The following is a 17,857-nucleotide window of genomic DNA, read 5'->3' as shown; positions in this document are numbered from 1 at the left end:
GAGCAAGCCAGTAAAGAACATCCCTCCATGGCCTCTGCATCAGCTACTGCTTTCTGACCTGCTTGAGGTCCAGTCTTGACTTCCTTTGGTGATGAACAGCAATGTGGAAGTGTAAGCTGAATAAACCCTTTCCTCCCTAACCTGCTTCTTGGTCATGATGTTTTTACAGGAAGAGAAACCCTGACTAAGACAGGATTCCTACAAAATAACATTTAAAATATTGAAAATATAGACTATGCATACCTTCTTCATAAATACTTGTTCTGTTCCATCTTTTATCAAACTAAGCTTGTTTCATCATGTATGAATGCACCGGTCTCTATCCCGTGAGTTAGGCGTGAGTTTGAAGATAGCATCAGAGCCATGGAGGGAGGAGTCATAGTGGACCAAGCCACTCCATGGAAATGCTCTTCCTCTCCCGACCCTTGTCCCCTCATCTCCTTGGGAAGAAAGGATATCGTTTCCTTATGGACAACTATTTTCCTAGCTTGAATGTAGGTCCACTAAACAAGTGAGCAGGATAAATGCCAGCTCATGTGCTCAGCCCGAGGTATCAGAGAAGCAGGGCTCTCATTTTTAGTAATTATTTCCCCATTGTTTCCTTTAGCCTGGAATGAATAAACTCTATTAAAGGGCCATAAACAATACACATCAGGTATTTCTAATAAATCGACTAAAGCAAAATTTTAAGGGTTTACTTTCTTTTCAGATTCGGTTTAAATTAGGATTTAAATGTATGAGTCGTGTTGTGTTCTGTGCTCCAACTGAATGAATACTGGAAAGCAGTTGGCTTTGATGCACTCTTTATTCAGGAAACAAGTTGTCTTAGCAGCCCTTGCTGAGGAACCCTTTTTTGCCCTTGGATCTGAATGAAGTAGACAGTGATGTTATTAATGTAACTGACATCAGAATTAGGGAGCAAGAGGAAAGTTCCTGCTGGTGTTAGCAGTTCAGAGTAGCAGGACCAGTCCGGTTTCCAGTGACAGGAGATGTAATCAAGAAGCCTAACAGCTGCTCAGCTCCCTGGGGAGGTCCTGACAGGGGGCTGTTATCTGCATGACACTCTTCTGACAGTTTGTCTAAATTTTGTATACAAGCATTTCTGTTTGCTGTGCACAGCAGTTTGTGTGCTAGTGTGAACTTCTGATGTCTTCTTTGGAGCTCAGTGGGTTGCTCATTGTGCTGAAGTTAGGGATAGGGTGAGGAAGATGTATTGAGCTGTAGCTTTGTAGAAGGTAAAATTTTATTAGTGTGTTGTCTTTGGTCTCACTGATGCCATTGGATTCTAGTTGAATATGAATGATAATTCTTGAGAGATCTCAGGGGTCCAGATTAATTGAGATTGCTGGTCCTCCTATAGGGTTGCCCTCCTCCTCAGCTTTTTTCAGCTTTCCCTAATTCAATAATAGGGGTCAGCTGCTTCTGTCCATTGGTTGGGTGCAAGCATCTGTATCTGACTCTTTCAGCAGCTTCTTGGGTCTTTCTGAGGGCCTTCATGATAGGTCCCTTTTTGTGAGCTCTCCATAGCCTCAGTAATAGTGTCAGGCCTTGGGACCTCCCCTTGACCTGGATCCCACTTCGGGCCTGTCTCTGGACCTTTTCCTCAGGCTCCTCTCCATTTCCATCCCCGTAATTCTTTCAGATAGGAACAATTATGGGTCAGAGGTGTGACTGTGGGATGGCAACCCCATCCCTCACTTGATGTCCTGTTTTCCTGCTGGAGGTGGGCTCTATAAGTTCCCTCTCCCTACTGTCCAGCATTTCATCAAAGGTCCCTCCTTGTGAGTCCTAGGAGTCTCTCACCTCCCAGGCCTCTGGTGCATTCTGGAGGGTCCCCCAACCTCCTATTTCCCGAGGTTGTCTGTTTACATTCTTTCTGCTGGCTCTCAGGGCTTCAGTCCTTTTCCCTCAGCTAATACCAGATCAGGTTCCTCTCCACCCCCCATTGCCCCCTCCCTCCCTCCCTCCCTCCCTGTGATTGTTTTCTTCTCTCTCCCAAGTGGGACTGAGGCATCCTCACTTGGGCACTTCAGCTTGTTGAGCCTTTTGAATTCTGTATGGGTTCGTTCGTTTGTTCTTTCTTTCTTCCTTCCTTCCTTTTTTTTTTTTTTTTTTTTTTTGGCTAATATCCACTTATTCGTGAGTACATACCATGCATGTCTTTTGGGGTCTGAGTTACCTCACTTGGGATGATATTTTCTAGTTCCATCCATCATTTGCCTGCAAAAGTCAGGATGTCCTCATTCTTAATAGCTAAGTAGTATTCCATTATGTAAATGAACCACATTTTCTGTATCTATTCTTCTGTTGTGGGACCTCTAGGTTGTTTCCAGGCTATCACAAATAAGGCCACTATGAACATAGTGGAACAGGTACCCCTGTGGCATGATGGGGTATCTTTTGGATATATCCAAACAGACAGCATACACCAGCTGATATGAGGCCCCCAACACACATACAGTAGAGGACTTCCAGGTCTGTGTTCATTCAGAGATGAAGCACCTAACCCTCAAGAGACTGGAGGCCCCAGGAGTTTAGAGGTCAGGTGGGGTAGAGGTTGGGGGCATCCATGTGGAGATGGGGTAGGGTAGGGAGGAGGTGTGGGATGTGGAGCAGTTGGATGGTGGATGGGAAGGGGTGGTGAATGGAATATGGAGTGTAAAAAATGAATTACAAATAAAATTAAATTAAAAAAGAAAGAGAATTTTTAAAACCATTGCATAGAAAATATTTCTCCTTATACCTACTGGCCCATATTTGATTTATAGTCAAAACTTGCGTACATATAGAAAGAATCTTTAGTGCATGAGTAACTGTGGTGGTTTGACTAAGATTGGCCCCTGTAGGCACAAATACTTGAATACTTACTCTCCAGGAAGTGGAACTCTGTGACAGGATTAGAAGGTTAGGAAGCGTGACCTTGGAGGGAGTGTGTCACTAGGGGTGGGCTTCGAGCTTCTGGATCAGGATGTAGGGTCTCAGTTAATTCTCCAGTACCACGAGTGCTTGTGTGCTTTTAGGCTCCCTTCCATGCTCCTCTGCAGTGGAAGCAAGCCCCAACTCAATGCTGTTTTTTATGAGATCCTTGGTCACAGGAGCTCTTCACAGCAATAGAATAGTTACTAAGATAGTGATATAACTTTAACTTGGGCTAATCTTATGCAGTAAAAAATATCTTATATTCAAAATCAGAATAAAGGAGATTAGCTATTAAGTAAGATTTTATTAATCAGTTAGTGAATTTTTTGCTTTATAAATATATATACAGAAATGTAGGCCTAAAATTGTCAATCTTTATAATTGAGCTTTGCAAGATATCAGTGAATCAGTGAGGTGAGTTAGTACAGTCTCTATATAACTCGTGTTTACACACTTGGCTTGCAGTCAGCATTACACACATGCAGGTCATGGTAGCTCACTGTCGTTAAAGGGGGGTCTCTGGCAGTTTGGCTTTCCTTCCTAAGTTATATATATTTAAATAAAATAAATGTATTTCTAGTATAGTATTTCCAATTGAAAAATTATATGGCATATCTCCTCACTGCCTTCTTTAAAATGCTAAAAAAACAAAAACAAAAACCCAGGCACCTAAATTTATTATGTTTCTTAGATGCTTTTCATGCTCATGGATAGATTTGTTTATATGTAGATATAATAAAGAATCTTATAGAGACTATTTTTCCTTTTTGTAGTAACAAAAATTATGTGTGGAATTGAATGACTTATATACATGTATTTCTGAGCAGACGTGTTTCTCTATTTCGTTTCTCTTTGTTCAGTATGTTAGAACACCCAAAATACTCAAATGAATAAGAAAACTGTAAATAATTTAAATGTGTTTTGATAATGCTGGTAAGATAGTTAAGGCATAGACTTCTTAAAGGGTCCCCACTGAACGTAATATTATGTAAATGATGCTGTGTTGCTAAGCATGTTGGGTGTTCCTGTTACTTGGCGTTTCCCCCAGAAATTGCTCTTACTATCTCATGATCTGAGCACATGTGGATAATTATCCTTTAACCTGACTTTAAAGCATCGTAAGGTTAGAAGAAGTATGGATCTTATATGTATTCACTTTTGAGCTTTGCTAAGTGTCTCTCTCACGTTCTGTTGGTTCGTGATCTCCCAAAACCTAGTCCAAAGGCACATTGAGTTCCCTAACTCTGTTTTCTGTTGGTAACCAGAAACTTCATCAAAAGTCTAATTTCATGTTAAAATGCAAAATAGTTGGGTTTGGGTCTTGACTATAAGCATAGATTTTTTTTTTTCAATTTTCAGTTGTTTTGGTGACTATGAGGTTACTTAATAAAATATTTTCTGCATAGTCACCCTCCATGGCCTGCATGTGTGCCTGTGTGGTTGGTCCTGTCACCCTCCGTGGCCTGCATGTGTGCCTGTATGGTTGGTCCTGTCACCCTCCGTGGCCTGTATGTGTGCCTGTGTGGTTTCTTTGTGTGGGGGGGAACAACTTTGCTGACCATCATCTTTCTTTTCATGAAGACCTTGCCATGTAGCTTGTAGTTACTCTGCATAAATAGATGAGTGAATGAACACTAGTTTATATAATTTGGAGTTTTACTTTATGGCTAGATTTTAAGTCCCTTGTGATTATAGGATTGCATATATCTTCTTTGTCATTTTGGTTTTTTATTATAAATTTTTGTTTAAACATAATTTTAGTAACTGATATAATTGAGATTTTTTTTCTTCTATGCATCAGGAAGTGCTTAATAAAAACAATAAAAATAAGAATTTTTAGTCATTAAGGATTTAATATACACTGATTAGTTTAATCTCGTAAAGAAGGTAAGCATTTCTACTTGGAAATTGAGGTGTGACATTTTAATTTCTTACCTATTTTGAATAGCCAGATGGTGGTTTGATGAAGAAAAGCAGAGAAGTTATTTTGGAAAGAGATTTTCAGTGGCTACAAATGTAAAATTTTCTGCATCTCTAGCATTGCCCTGTGATTGATGAAATGTTTATGTGAACTTCACATTTCAAATAAAAGACACAGCTGGTCCTCTGTTTGTGATGGCCACTAAGGAACTGCCAGTTTCCAATGAGGAAACTGGAGGGAGAGAGAATAAAGGTTAACAGGACTCCCTGCCTTCCCATTGTAAAAACTTAAAAATAAAGAATTATAGGGGCTCAAGAGATGGCTCAGCGGTTAAGAGCACTGACTGCTTTTCTAGAGATCCCGAGTTCAATTCCCAGCAACCACATGGTGGCTCACAACCATCTGTAATGAGATCTGATGCTCTCTTCTGGTATGTCTGAAGACAGCTACAGTGTACTTATATAGTAAATAAATAAATCTTAAAAAAAAAAAATTAAAAAATTAAGAATTATGCTATTTCAGGTGAGCCTGGTTAGTTCTGTCCTGCAGATATGTACCAAAGGTACCCAGTTTGTACAACCTTGTTCTGCAAGGTGGTTTAGAGTTTAAAGTTAAATGGTCATTAGAGAGATGGCTCAGAAGATGTGCTGCTCTTGCAGAAATCCAAGTACCTCTGTTGGGTGATAACGTTAGCCTTGGGGATCTGACACCTCTTCTGGCCCCCATGAGCCAGAAGTTACCACCACACACACACACACACACATACATACATATAATTTTTTTAAAAATTAAATGTACTACATTTATATTACTAGTAAGTAGTCAAATGAAGCTCTTACAATTAGGAAAACTCAAAGACAGAACCAGGTATATGACCGTGAAGTACAAAAACCTTTCCTGAACAGTGTTTCCAAGGCTACATGCAGTAAGTGAGCATAGATCATCCAGATAACCACCCGTGTGCAACCTAGCGGCATCCTGGCCTATGAGACCTTCCTTTGAGGACAGATTTCAGCCGACTGTGAAGGCTCTATGCAGGAGTGTTGAAGGGCTTCTCTCTGATGGCCACCTTTACTTTCACCAGGTCTTAAGTTTGGTATGTAAGAAACTCCTTTGGAAACTGTTTCCAGAGTTCAACAGGCCCAAAGGCAAGTACTCCTCCACACTCTGAAGACAGTTGTTGGAAGCAGATGGACTCTGTATCCTGTATGTGTTGCTCAGTATGTCTGAGGCCTCTCTTCAGCACGTCCTTTTCCCCACAGGACAACAGATGTGGCCAAGTGCTGGTGCTTGGGCAGAGTGAAAGGAAAGCAAGAGCATCTATCAGCCTGGCTCGGGCTGTGTTTTCAGCCCTGTTAACCTGCTAATCAAGAAACCTATGGTGATAAAGTCTTGCTTTTCATACTACACCCCATTCCAATTTCCCAACAAATCCATCTCTTCTTTCTGCTAAAAATCTTTTTTTCTCCATTCCAGACATAATCTAGCATTAAGTTAGGCTATAGTTTTTTCTTATCATCAAACATAATTTTATACTGACTCTGAAGGATCTCTTTTTATGCCAGGAGTAGCCGTTAGGAGAAGACAACATATTAAAAGAGAGAACAGACCTGTTTCTGAAAGTCTTGTTTGCTTTTTTAAAAATATGTCAAACTCCAGTTTTTAAAATAATGAAGCATTCTCTTGTATTGTTTAGGTATACAGGCAGATTGAAGTTTTAGATATTTTGATCATTAGATCATTCTGGCCATAAACATTTCTCAGAGCTCATTATCGCAGAATTCAGTATATGTGGGACTTTCACATTTTTAAAATAATGGTTTATTTGCTAGCTAGCTAAGGCTGTATGTTGTATCTATATTCCATTTGTAGCATTTGTCTTGTTGGTCCTTCCCTCATGCCACTAGAAGATTTGAGTATTTTCAGTGTGCTTGAAAAAAACATCCCATGTTTGTCCACATTACAAAACAAAGTAAATTAAGCCTAATGTAGTACTTGTGCGGACTGTGGTTTTTCCTTTTCCTTCAGTCAGACTCTGTCCGGTGTACTGCAGCCTACTTATAAACGGTTGTGATTAGGGCTCCCGTGCTCGCTGCCTCCCAGACTGAGCACTTACTGTGTGCTAGTGCTCAGCTATAGACCTTATGCTGGTTTTGTGTTAACAGTATTCCGTACAGCAGAGGTGGAAAGAGGTGAGCATTTGCCATTCTAGAGAAAAACAGTAGATTAATTTAGGTAGCTTCCCAACTACTATTTACGGAGAGTAAGGATCTCATCCTTTGAAAGAGTAGCTATCTACTCATGAGGATTTAAATGTTTTTTATTTTGATGTCCAAAAACTTCAAAGGGTTTCTATATATGAAAGCTAAACCTGGAGAGGTTTTAAAGAAAGTTGATTCTTTTTCAGGACCACAACTAAATTCTACAGTGTAAATTCTGTGTAGTAAACCTGTCCCAGTATAAAGGTGACAGTAGACCAACCCTGTCTTCACGTAACTTTTATGTGCAAAGATGTTGTCAGTGCTGTTTCAGGTTGAAACTCCTTTGGAGTTGAAAGACCCTTTCACTGGAGTCACATATCAGATATCCTGCTTCTCAAATACTTAACAATATGATTCATAACAGTAGCAAAGTTACAGTAGCAAAGTTACAGTTATGAAGTAGTAACAAATGTAATTTTGTGGTTGAAAACCCACAGCCTGAGGAACTGTATTAAAGGGTTGCAGCATTAGGAAGGCAGAGAACCACTGCTCTTATGGGGACTCTGTCTGCTCTCTCCCTCTGTGGTGTTGGCTCCTCTTTGGTGCTGGTTCCTTTGCAATGGTCTTTGCCATCTGCCCAGCACCCTAAGATATTGCCCAAATGGCCTTTTCCACTTCCTTTATAGATATTAACCTGAAGCCTAGCTTTCCTCTAAATTACTGGCTCTCAGCCTTCCTAATGCTTCAGCCGTTTAATACAGTTCCTCTTGTTGTGGTGATCCCCAACCATAAAATTATTTTCATTGCTACTTCATAACTTACTTTCTACTGTTTCAATTGTAGTGTTAATATGTGTGTCTTCTGTTGGTCTTAGGAGATCCCTGTGAAAGGGTCATTCGATACCTCCCAGAGGGGTCGTGGTCCACACCTCACTAAATGCTTAAGATATTTTCTCATGTATTTATAGACTATGCTTTCATTTAGAATGAATAAATACTATTTGGGAGGAAGTTATGCAACACAACAAAAAGAATCTTATTTTCAACATAGTTGTCAAATTTCAAAGCATAATAAAAAAAACTAACAGATATGGAATATTTAGTAAAGCTGTCATCTTTTTGCAAATCTTCAGAAAGCACTGTAAGTGAGACTGTTGTTTGTTCCTAGTTTCATACAAAGCAGATTGACTTCTCCCTTCTAGATGCTAGCTGCTGGCTCAGCATGCCTGACAGTTTGTCATCATGAGTACTCACCTAGCATCACTAAATGTAAAAGGTTAGTGCCACAAAGGACAGTTCTGGAGCCAAGTAATTTTTGCAGCAGCAAGTATTTCCATGAATAGTTCTGATTACTATTGCTTTACTCCATGTCTGTCATAAGTGAGCAAGTTAGTAAAGTCAAATAACACAAGATGATGAAGATTTAGCTAATGTTTTTGCATATTTCAAAAATGTGTCTTTTGTATTGCTTTAAAACGTGCTTACACTTTAAATTTTTACCTATATATAAGGTTGAACAATTTATATATTGGGTATTTGGATATCATAACAGTTTGTCAATATGATGGAGACATTCTCTGTTATTCGAGTTTGCATCAGCACTTTCAGAAACTGTCTTCTGCTGGGGGCTTTGCTTCCCTGCCTGCGTTACAGCCTGGTAAAAGCACACAGAAGGAACTGTAGTTTTGTAAAGGTTTTGTTTGTTCTTGGGGGAACTAAGAAATGTTTTGTTTTCTTCATGTTAAGGAATATTGATTATCTAACTTTAATTTTCTTATTTAAATATATTGTAACATTATCAGTATATACATTTGCCTTATTGACTTTGTTTTTCATAGAAGTATATAAAACACAGAACCAGTAGTATTCTTTGTCTCTTGGTAGTTCTGTATTCATTGATGGCTGTTATGCGTTATTTTGATATTTATTTTTAATGTATATTTGCAGAAAATTGAGTTAAACAGAAGTAACTAGGCTTTTAAAATAATTACCAAGGAACCAGGTATCCTCAAAGGTCATAATCAAATGAAATAGTTCTTGGAGAGATGTTTGACATTTTTTAGTTCACCGAGTTTTTTGACATGATAGAATGTTGATTTTATTTTTCTAAGAGGACTTCAGGATGTATATTGATATATAAACTTGTTAAAAGTATTTATAAATTTGTTATATCTGAATATAATTTTTTGTTTTTAATAGGATACAACATCTATTGAAAAAATGTCAAATTGTTGTGAAGAAATGTAAGTATTAAGTTATAGTGATCTTATTTAAAAATAGAAACAATACTATTTGACTACCTTTGAGAATCATGTGCCTGTGTTAATAGTAGGAAACTAATATATTGATTTTTTTTTTTCTTGGTGTCCTGTCTAAGGCCCAAGCTAGACAGGCGTATCCCAGTCTTACCGTAGGGGTCTTTCAGCCATGGGAGCTTTTAAACAAAATAAGTACTGATCACTCTTGTTCCCTGTCTCACAGAAGTAAGCTAAATTATTTGTCCTGAAAGTACATCAAAAGAGATTTGCTACTGTGTTGTTGACACGCATTCTGCTATGCTGAGCTTCTCCTCTGCTTCCAGAGTTACCCTAGGTTGATTGACGATGCAGATACAATATCTGCTACCCAGAGCTGACGCTCAGCTGCATGCCACATTGAAAGGAAAGCTGTATTTGTGATGCTGAGACCCAGTGCATCAGGGTCCAGTAATGGATCCCCAGCCAACCTGTATTGTTTTAGCTGACTGAAGGGCACCATGGGAGTGCTGTCTTTCACTAATAATGCTGTCTTCTATAGATCGCGGCCCCGAAAGCCATGGCAGCAGACCTTCTCAGAAGTTTTTGGCACTCGTTGGAAGATCCTGTGGTTCATTCCTTTCAGGCAGCGGCAACCACTGCGAGTTCCCTACCACTTTGCCAATCACGTCTAAACAGATGGATGGTGGGCACAGATGGGTCCTCCATGCTGGAAATGCGTTACAGGTTTTATGAGAATAGAACTATGACAGTCTTCAAGTCAATTAAAATCCACCCACCAATCTTAGGCATCATAATGTGCCCCAGGCTTCATTTTAATAGTGATCTTGATCCTGTTGTGGGACTAATACAAGATCTATATTTAAGTTTTAAAAGCATGTTTACTTTTAAATTAGCCTTCCACCAGGGTTTCTTTAAATGCATTTGTTACTAGACTCAGAAGGCAGTGGCTGGGATGAAATGATTGTACATACATTTTCTTCAGTACTCACAGTTTTTTAAATTTTAATTTATAAGAAATTTGACATGTTTTATGTTTACCTTTAAGCAGTCCTAACCAAATTTGAATTTAATTCTTCAAGTTTACAAAACTGGATACACTTTGTTATGTATAAGTTAAAATGTTATTACTACTTGCTTTTATATGTGCTGCAGGGTTTTTTACAGTGCAGTGAACAACAAGGGGCAGTGCCTGGCTAGGAGCAGCTCTCTGATGCCCTTCTTTCTCCTTCCCCAAACCACAGACGACTCCCTGAGTATAGTGCACCAACTACTACCTTACCATAAGGGAGAAACTATGTTTCCCTTTTGCTGCAATCACTGATTGCTATTAGAATATTTGCTCCCAGGAGAAATGTGTGACCAGATAGGTATATATTCCTGTTTTACCCTAAGATTCTAATGACTGAAGAGGGTAGGAAGTTTGCAATAATTTCAGTTACTTCTTCAAGTGCAGTTATATTAGAAAGCAGATGTTTTAAAATGCTAAACTGGGCGGTGTGTAATATACAGTGTAAAGAAGAAAACTGTGCTTTTAAATTGTGTATACTTTTATTTATCTGCCAGTAGATCTCACTGTACACATTGAAGATTTATATATTATAGAATAGATACTGGTCAACTCATATCAAAGTTTAAAAGTAGGTCACTAAATTTATATACCAGTAATCACCCAAGTTGAAATTGAATTTCCATTGGCCACTTACAATTTGTATCACTCTAGAGACCTTTTATTAATGTCAGGAAATTACTGTAAAATAGAATGATTTATGGTAGTGATGGTCTCTTAACAAACATGAGCGTTTTGTATACAAAGACATTTTGTATGATTTAATTTTTTTTGTTTAGAATACTGCAAATCCATATGTTTGTGTGCTTAGTGATCTTTTCCCTGAAAAGAATATTGAACAAATCTACCATTTGTAAACCATATACATACTTTTCTTATAAGTAGTTGTAAAGTAAGGAATCATAGCTGGGAAATACTGTGGCTAGTTCTTTCAGATACTGTAAATGTCTTATAAAATATTCTGAACAGAATAATCTCTTTGCAGAAATATTAATACCATATTTTCATGTTCTAATTATGTTTATTTAAAAACTTAGAAGTGGCAGATGAAAATATTTATTGGTGCTAAGACATATAGTAAGTTTAATATAAGAAACATTTATAAAGGTTAGGAAACATAAAATTAGTATGTTTTAGTAAAGGCAAAGGAGTTGGATTTTGTGTAAGCTGATTGACTAACCTGGCCGATGACAGTTACTAAAGGAAGTGGTGTCCATAGAGTGTTGGGAGATAGAAGTCGAATGCCTTCAGCTGTGTGTATTTAGTTCACTCAAGATCTGGAGCATCCGAAGCAGAGCCAGATGGAAGCCACTGTGGAGCTTTCTAAAGCGCTTTCTACTTCTGGGGCAGTAGTAGCTCTGACCCAGGAAACAGGCACGATCACTTCCCCATGCTGGGGTTTGTGGCTTTGGTCTGCTTACATGTACCACGTCTGGGCACATTATCTTCCCTTTCTCTTTACTCTCCCTGGGCCTGACCCCTCTCTGCAGTTTCCTAACTAGTCATTGTACTTAATGCACTAGTTTGATCTACAGAAATGCTGTTATTGATGTATTTACATAAGAATCTATATTGCAGTATATCTATATATACTTACATAGTATTGTCAAATGTATATGTCTAACCCCCGGAGGGGGTTTGTAATCACTCTTTAGATTCCTAGAGAAAAACCTGTTGGCCATTTCCTAGGGATTAAGCTCCTATGTTCTTTCTGCGCCCTCTTTTGGCTAATTGATGTAGTTATCCTGGCTCTTGAGGCTTTTACTATCCTGTTAGTGGGTTGTATCGCCAATCTGTGAACATGCCAGAGGTATACATGCCAGTGTATACTTACAGGAACATATGTAAAGTTTTATAAAAATTGAAAATTAATGTGTTATTGTTGGTGATGTTCCTTCTAGGTAAACTGCCTGGCTTCATGTATGTATATTCTTGTACACTTTTTACTGCTAGTCCCAAATTTCGATTAGTATAAGCTGTTTCATGTATTTTATTTTAAACCTTATTTTGGCAACTTATCTTGTTAGCATTATAAAAACTTACTTAAAATACTATTTTATTACAAAACAAAACATTTATTACAGTTGCTGTGGTAACTGTTATTCGGTTTGTTTTACTGACTATTAAAAAAAGTACATTTAATTTTTTCAATTCAATTTTGGGATTTCCCCATCCACACACACACAAAGGCTCAATTGCCTTAACATAATTAGTAATTGGTTAATAATACTATTTTTCTTTGCTTTTTAAAAAACTGATCAATGAGAGTTAACCCTGTAAATTATTCAATAGCCCCTCTGAATAACCATGGGAATAACTACACAGGAAGCAATGGAGCAAGGAGATTGCCCCTTCTTATCTACATCGCACTGAAGTATTTATAAACTTCCTGTTTAATTTTATCAAAAAGTGTGTTAAGCGACATTTTTACATTAGCAAAGTCACCTTCTGGGACCCTGCAGTTACAGGGTTAGGACTAGGCTACAGATACTTGGTAAACAGTTAGAACTGGGCATGCAAGGTGGCTCCATACAGAAAGGCATTTGCTGTACACGGATCCACTTAGGTGAAGAAGGAAAAAAATCTCCTGGCTTCATAGAGTTGTCCACTGACCTCCACAAACATGTCTTGGCACTCATGCCCCCTCCCCCATCATCATCATCATTCATTCATTCATTCATTCATTGTCTCACACACACCACACACAAAGTTTTCTGATATCTAATTGGATAAGCTTGATGTAGGTAACAAAGGACCGAGTTCAGAATCTTCTAAACATTAAACAATCTACTAAGGAGTCTTTGTTACCAGACTTCCATTTCAAATTACTAAGCTAGCTGATGTTACATGAAAATAAAAACCTATTTTGTTTTATAATTTATATTTAAAATGTTTTAGTTAACATAAAAGCCATTTAAATTTGTAGCTAACATAGGAACCTGTTTTTCAGAAGACAGTTTACTTTTAATAGTAATAAAGTAGGGGCTGATGTGTACCTCAAAAAATAGAGTGCACAGATGACCAGGATTTAATCCCAAGAACCAGGAAAAGACAAGAAGAGGATGTAGACAGTAACTATACACTAGATGCAGAAGAGCTGAGTTGAACATCTTAGAACATTTCATTAATGTGAAGAAGTGGTTCCATGAAGTGGTGGCTCATTCCAGCTATTCTTAGTGAGACTTTGGGTTATTTTCCTACAAGCAACTGCTTTGCTCGAAAGATGTATTAATTCTAAACAGTAATCACAAAGACTCAAATTAAGAAGACACTTCCTAACGGGAGATACAAATGAATTTAGATGAAAGCCACATAGTTTTTTGTGTTAGTTCATGTGTAGTTTGAATGTTCTTACATGTATTGCTAAAAAAGAAAAAAAATCACAATGTGTCTTGCAGTGGCTTAATATGGCACTAATATTCATTAGCATTATGCTAATTTCTCTGTCTGTTCTCTGGGTAGTTCTCTTGTGTGACTTGTATCAGTAAGTAGAAAGCCTAGCTACAGCTCACTAAACTATAGTACTTTATTATGTACATTTTTGACATAACCTCTACTATACATGCATTTATTGGGAATTTATTACAAACATTATGTAATTTACTAATAGTTAAAACATTAGATTTCATCCACCTCTACTAATGCTTTAAAAATCACAAATATTGGCAAATGTAGTTAGTAAGTCTTGTAAACTTAGTGTGTTCTATTGCTAGCATTATTGACCATGTAATTAATGAGTGAGAATACAATTTAGTACTCACATTGTTATTGTCTTCTGTTGTAGGTACGATGCTTGAAGCTTACTTACAAATAAAAATTTTAGTATAATTTATGTTTAGCTGTTCTTAGAATCTACAATATTTTATAGTAGAACATGGGAAAGTATTAGAAGCTGTTTACATGAAGTACTTTATACCAGTATTGTCACTGACTAAATGAACCAATAATTTAGCATTTTTGCTACCTTTCTGATGGTGATGACTTTACTTCAAGAAGTGACTTTTCTCACTTCTTCCATTATCTTTATGCATTTTTTAAACAAAATTTATTTTTTAAAAGCCATTTTGTTAAAACCAACAATATTTTATGAGTTCTTTAGATGTGGCAATATTATCTGCTAGTGATAATTTGTAGCTTATTATTATTATTATTATTATTATTATTATTATTATTATTATTATTATTTGGAGACAGGGTTTTACTGGCTTTGCACTCAGAGTCCTCCTATGTTTGCCTCCCACATTCTGGGATTATAGGCATATGCTGCTGTGCCTGGCTCAGTGCTTAAAACTCTTAAGTCATTGGTAATACTGATTTTTCATTATCATATCTTTTACTATATTACAGCTTTCCTCCTGTATCTACCCTAGAGTTCAGGTACTAATGAGTAATGACTATCCAAAAACTAGTTTAAGAAAGTCGGGGACATTAGTAAGATGGAGCAAAGGCTAAGTGGACATAAATAGTCAGCACCTGAAAAGAGCTGACTAGAGACAGCTGTGATAGCCAACACCGTCGATGACGCCATGTCACTGCAGAGCCCTGTGGTGCACGTACAGATACCTGCACAGCCATTCTGGGAAGCATTGGTTTGAGCTGTTTGATCTTCACTTACTGTTCTTTCTCCTTAGCTGGCCAGATGCTCTTGAGAGATTATTTTTTATTTCAAATAATTGTGTAGGATAAGTTAAATTCAAGCATTTTTAGTATGTACATGTTAAAAATAACATAGAAGTGTAGCTATAATACAAAGGAGAAATGATTGCTTGCCCAAAGTTTGAAAAGAACTGGAACCTGTCTGAGGAGTCTTATGGCAAAGAAGGAATACTGAGTCACCAGAGAAAAATCAGCAACTCAGTTATGAAGGAAGGGCTCTGTTGGGCTTCGTGAGGCCCTAGAGGTCTTCATTTCTGAAGCCCTTTCTGATTCATTCCCTCATGTGTAAAGTAGTGCTTCCCATAGCTGCTCAACTGTGTAATTAACTAATTACACGTATAAAACCTAGTTTTCATCTCACTAGCTTTATAGGGAAAGATGTAGCCTGAACATCCGGGACCACAGGCATGCCTCCTCTGGGCTTTGCTTACCTATTTCACTCAGCACAGGGTCTGGTTGTTTGTAGGCTGTCAGTTAGAGAGAAGACGCATCTGCATACTGATAGCTCTGTGTCCACGCCAGTGTGGATGGGTGATATTTTAACCTACTCGTGCCTGACATTAGTGTTTTACAGCCTGAACAATTCAAACATTCTGGTGCTATTCACTTTAGCATTGAGTTACACTTTTAATTCTTGAACCAAAGACTTAGTTTTCTTTTTGGTTGACTGAGAGCATCTCACATCTGTGTCTGAAGAAGAACAGTCTATTGACAGCTTACTTTCAGCAGAGTCAATTGTAAATGAATCTTAGTTAGACTTATTTTTTTTTCTGTTATGCAGTGTGGACTTTAATTTTGTACTTTAATGTAATGTGGCTACTATATAAGGTATTTTAATAGGCTGAAGCTACTCAAGATTATTGAATCACTTTTCAAAAGTCTCACTACCACCCCTTGGTCTTACTTCAGCAATGAAGAAAAATTATTTCTATAAGTAAAGTATTCTATTGGATACATTTAATGACTGCTCAACCAAATGCTAAAATAAAGGGCAAATAATGGGTCCCTTTTTAATTACAAGTCAAGAATTTTGTACCTCTGTGTGTAGGGGGCAAGGTATAAACCTTAATGGCTTTAAATAATGATACAGGTATTTATTTGCCTAATGAGAATGAAATTAAAGGACACTTTTAAAAACATAAAAATCACAAACAAATGCACACACAAACACTTTCCCAGTAGGAAGTCCAAAGGTACGTTGATTTGCACAAACACCCTGACAGTTGAACTTCACATCAAGAGCAGTTTGGGTGCTGGTACTCACCGTACATGAACATTAGAGTCAGATTGTTTTACAAACTAATTTTTCAGTGATTTATTTTATGTAACCGGCAGACAGCAGTCCTCTGGATAGACTTGTCCAGGTGTCATGCTGCTGCTTATGATTGGCTTCTCTGTTCATCCCCTGAAGCTCTGCAAACACTTATCAGTGTTTCCTTAAAGCAGAAGCTGCCCGGCTGATCACTCAGCCAAGCACTCGACCGTGCGGGGGGCCAGGAAGGTAGACAGTCACACTGAAAATGCTTGTGTCCTTTCCATCCGCTTCAGTCGGTGTCTCCTTGGGGGTTGATGCGTTATATGGTTTTGCAGTGAATTCTGAATGGAAAAAAGAATCAAGTCTTGAAAGGTGACAAGCTTGTGTGCATAGATGAGCAAATAAGATAGAAAGCAGGGGAGGGGCTGCCCTGGCTCGTGTACACGTGTTGCCACGGGATTGTTTCTTAATAATCCCACTGCTTGTCCAAGTCTTAAAAGGCAGAGTGTAGTCATTTTTCTCAAGTAGGAAAAGATAGGAGAGAATTTGCCACTGCTTGCTGTCTCCTGGTGTGATTATTAAAAAGCAAAGAAAAAAATCAACATAGGATGAAAGCAACTAAAGATACAGAAGGAAGAAATTCATCCCAGGCAGAGGTATAGGATGAATGGGTTGTAAGCCCAAGGACAGCCAGGAAAACAGAGGGAGCAGGGAGTCAGCCTGGCAAGTTTAATCACTTGACCCAACACCCGCGCCTTTCTGATGCTCCAAGTCGTTGCTGTCCACTCCACTTCTCACACACCCCTAATTGAAAAGCACTGCTTGAGTTTTAATCACGGTGTGTACTGTGGGTGCCTAGGAAGACAGGCCTGTCTTAGAACTTGCTGGGTGTGCTTTCAGTCAGCTCTACTGTGTCAAGTCTGAGGGCGTTTGCCGGCAGCATCTGCTGGTTGGTTTGTCTCTTACCCTAGGAACACCTTCACTCCCATTTGCAGTGCTAGTGGTAATAAGGAAGAGAGTAGGTAAGAGAGCTCTGAGGAGAGGGAGGACATATAGGTGGGTGGGGACTGTGGGTATACTTGATTGTTCAGATGACATGTCTACACTGGTTCTTTTAATGAAAATGGACTATGTATCTACCTTAAGAACAGCATTGCTTTTAATTTATTTTAGTGATTTTTGTTTTGTTCATGTAATACTCAATTTTCTTTGCAAATTGCTTTTAATTTAAACTGTGGAATTTTTACTTCTCTTGAAATATACTATGTACTGTATTTTTAGAAATCTTATTTTTAAATAAATATTTTTGAAAAACATAGGAATGTTTTTATCCTCTTACCTCCTTAATTATTAAAATCTACTGATATTCTGAGTTTTAGAACTACCGTGTTTTAAGACTCCCCCCATCTCAAACTTTGTGCCATTTGGGTAAATATTTAAAAATTAGTGGCCTTGGGCCCTTCTACCACAATCACAGAAGACAAGGTATAAATATTGAACTTAAAATTGACAGTGTTCCGAGGTGGGCGTATGATTGTAGAGGTCATCTGATTGCAGCATTCAGCTGTCTATTGCACTTGTG

At 38.0% G+C, this 17,857-nt stretch overlaps 1 protein-coding gene across 4 annotated transcripts in view; it reads left to right on the top strand.

The window, feature by feature from the left end:
- Positions 1-17,507, top strand: part of Zdhhc21 (zinc finger DHHC-type containing 21) — a 65,482-nt gene extending 47,975 nt beyond the window's left edge. For 2 of the 4 annotated variants that reach the window (XM_029539817.1, XM_029539818.1), the window contains 2 exons: positions 9,240-9,283; positions 9,837-10,089. In XM_029539817.1, coding sequence (XP_029395677.1) covers positions 9,240-9,283; positions 9,837-9,969 — 177 coding nt within the window. In that variant the 3' untranslated portion in view covers positions 9,970-10,089. Of the gene's footprint in view, positions 1-9,239; positions 9,284-9,836 lie in introns of all 4 variants that reach the window. The other 2 variants (XM_029539819.1, XM_021200022.2) reach the window with 2 other exon arrangements.
- The last annotated feature ends 350 nt before the right edge of the window (positions 17,508-17,857 follow it).

This window comes from Mus pahari, chromosome 6 (assembly GCF_900095145.1).
Source record: "Mus pahari chromosome 6, PAHARI_EIJ_v1.1, whole genome shotgun sequence".
NCBI classification, from domain to species: domain Eukaryota; kingdom Metazoa; phylum Chordata; class Mammalia; order Rodentia; family Muridae; genus Mus; species Mus pahari.
Note: the sequence above shows the minus strand (reverse complement) of the source record. Positions and strands in the feature narration are given on the sequence as shown.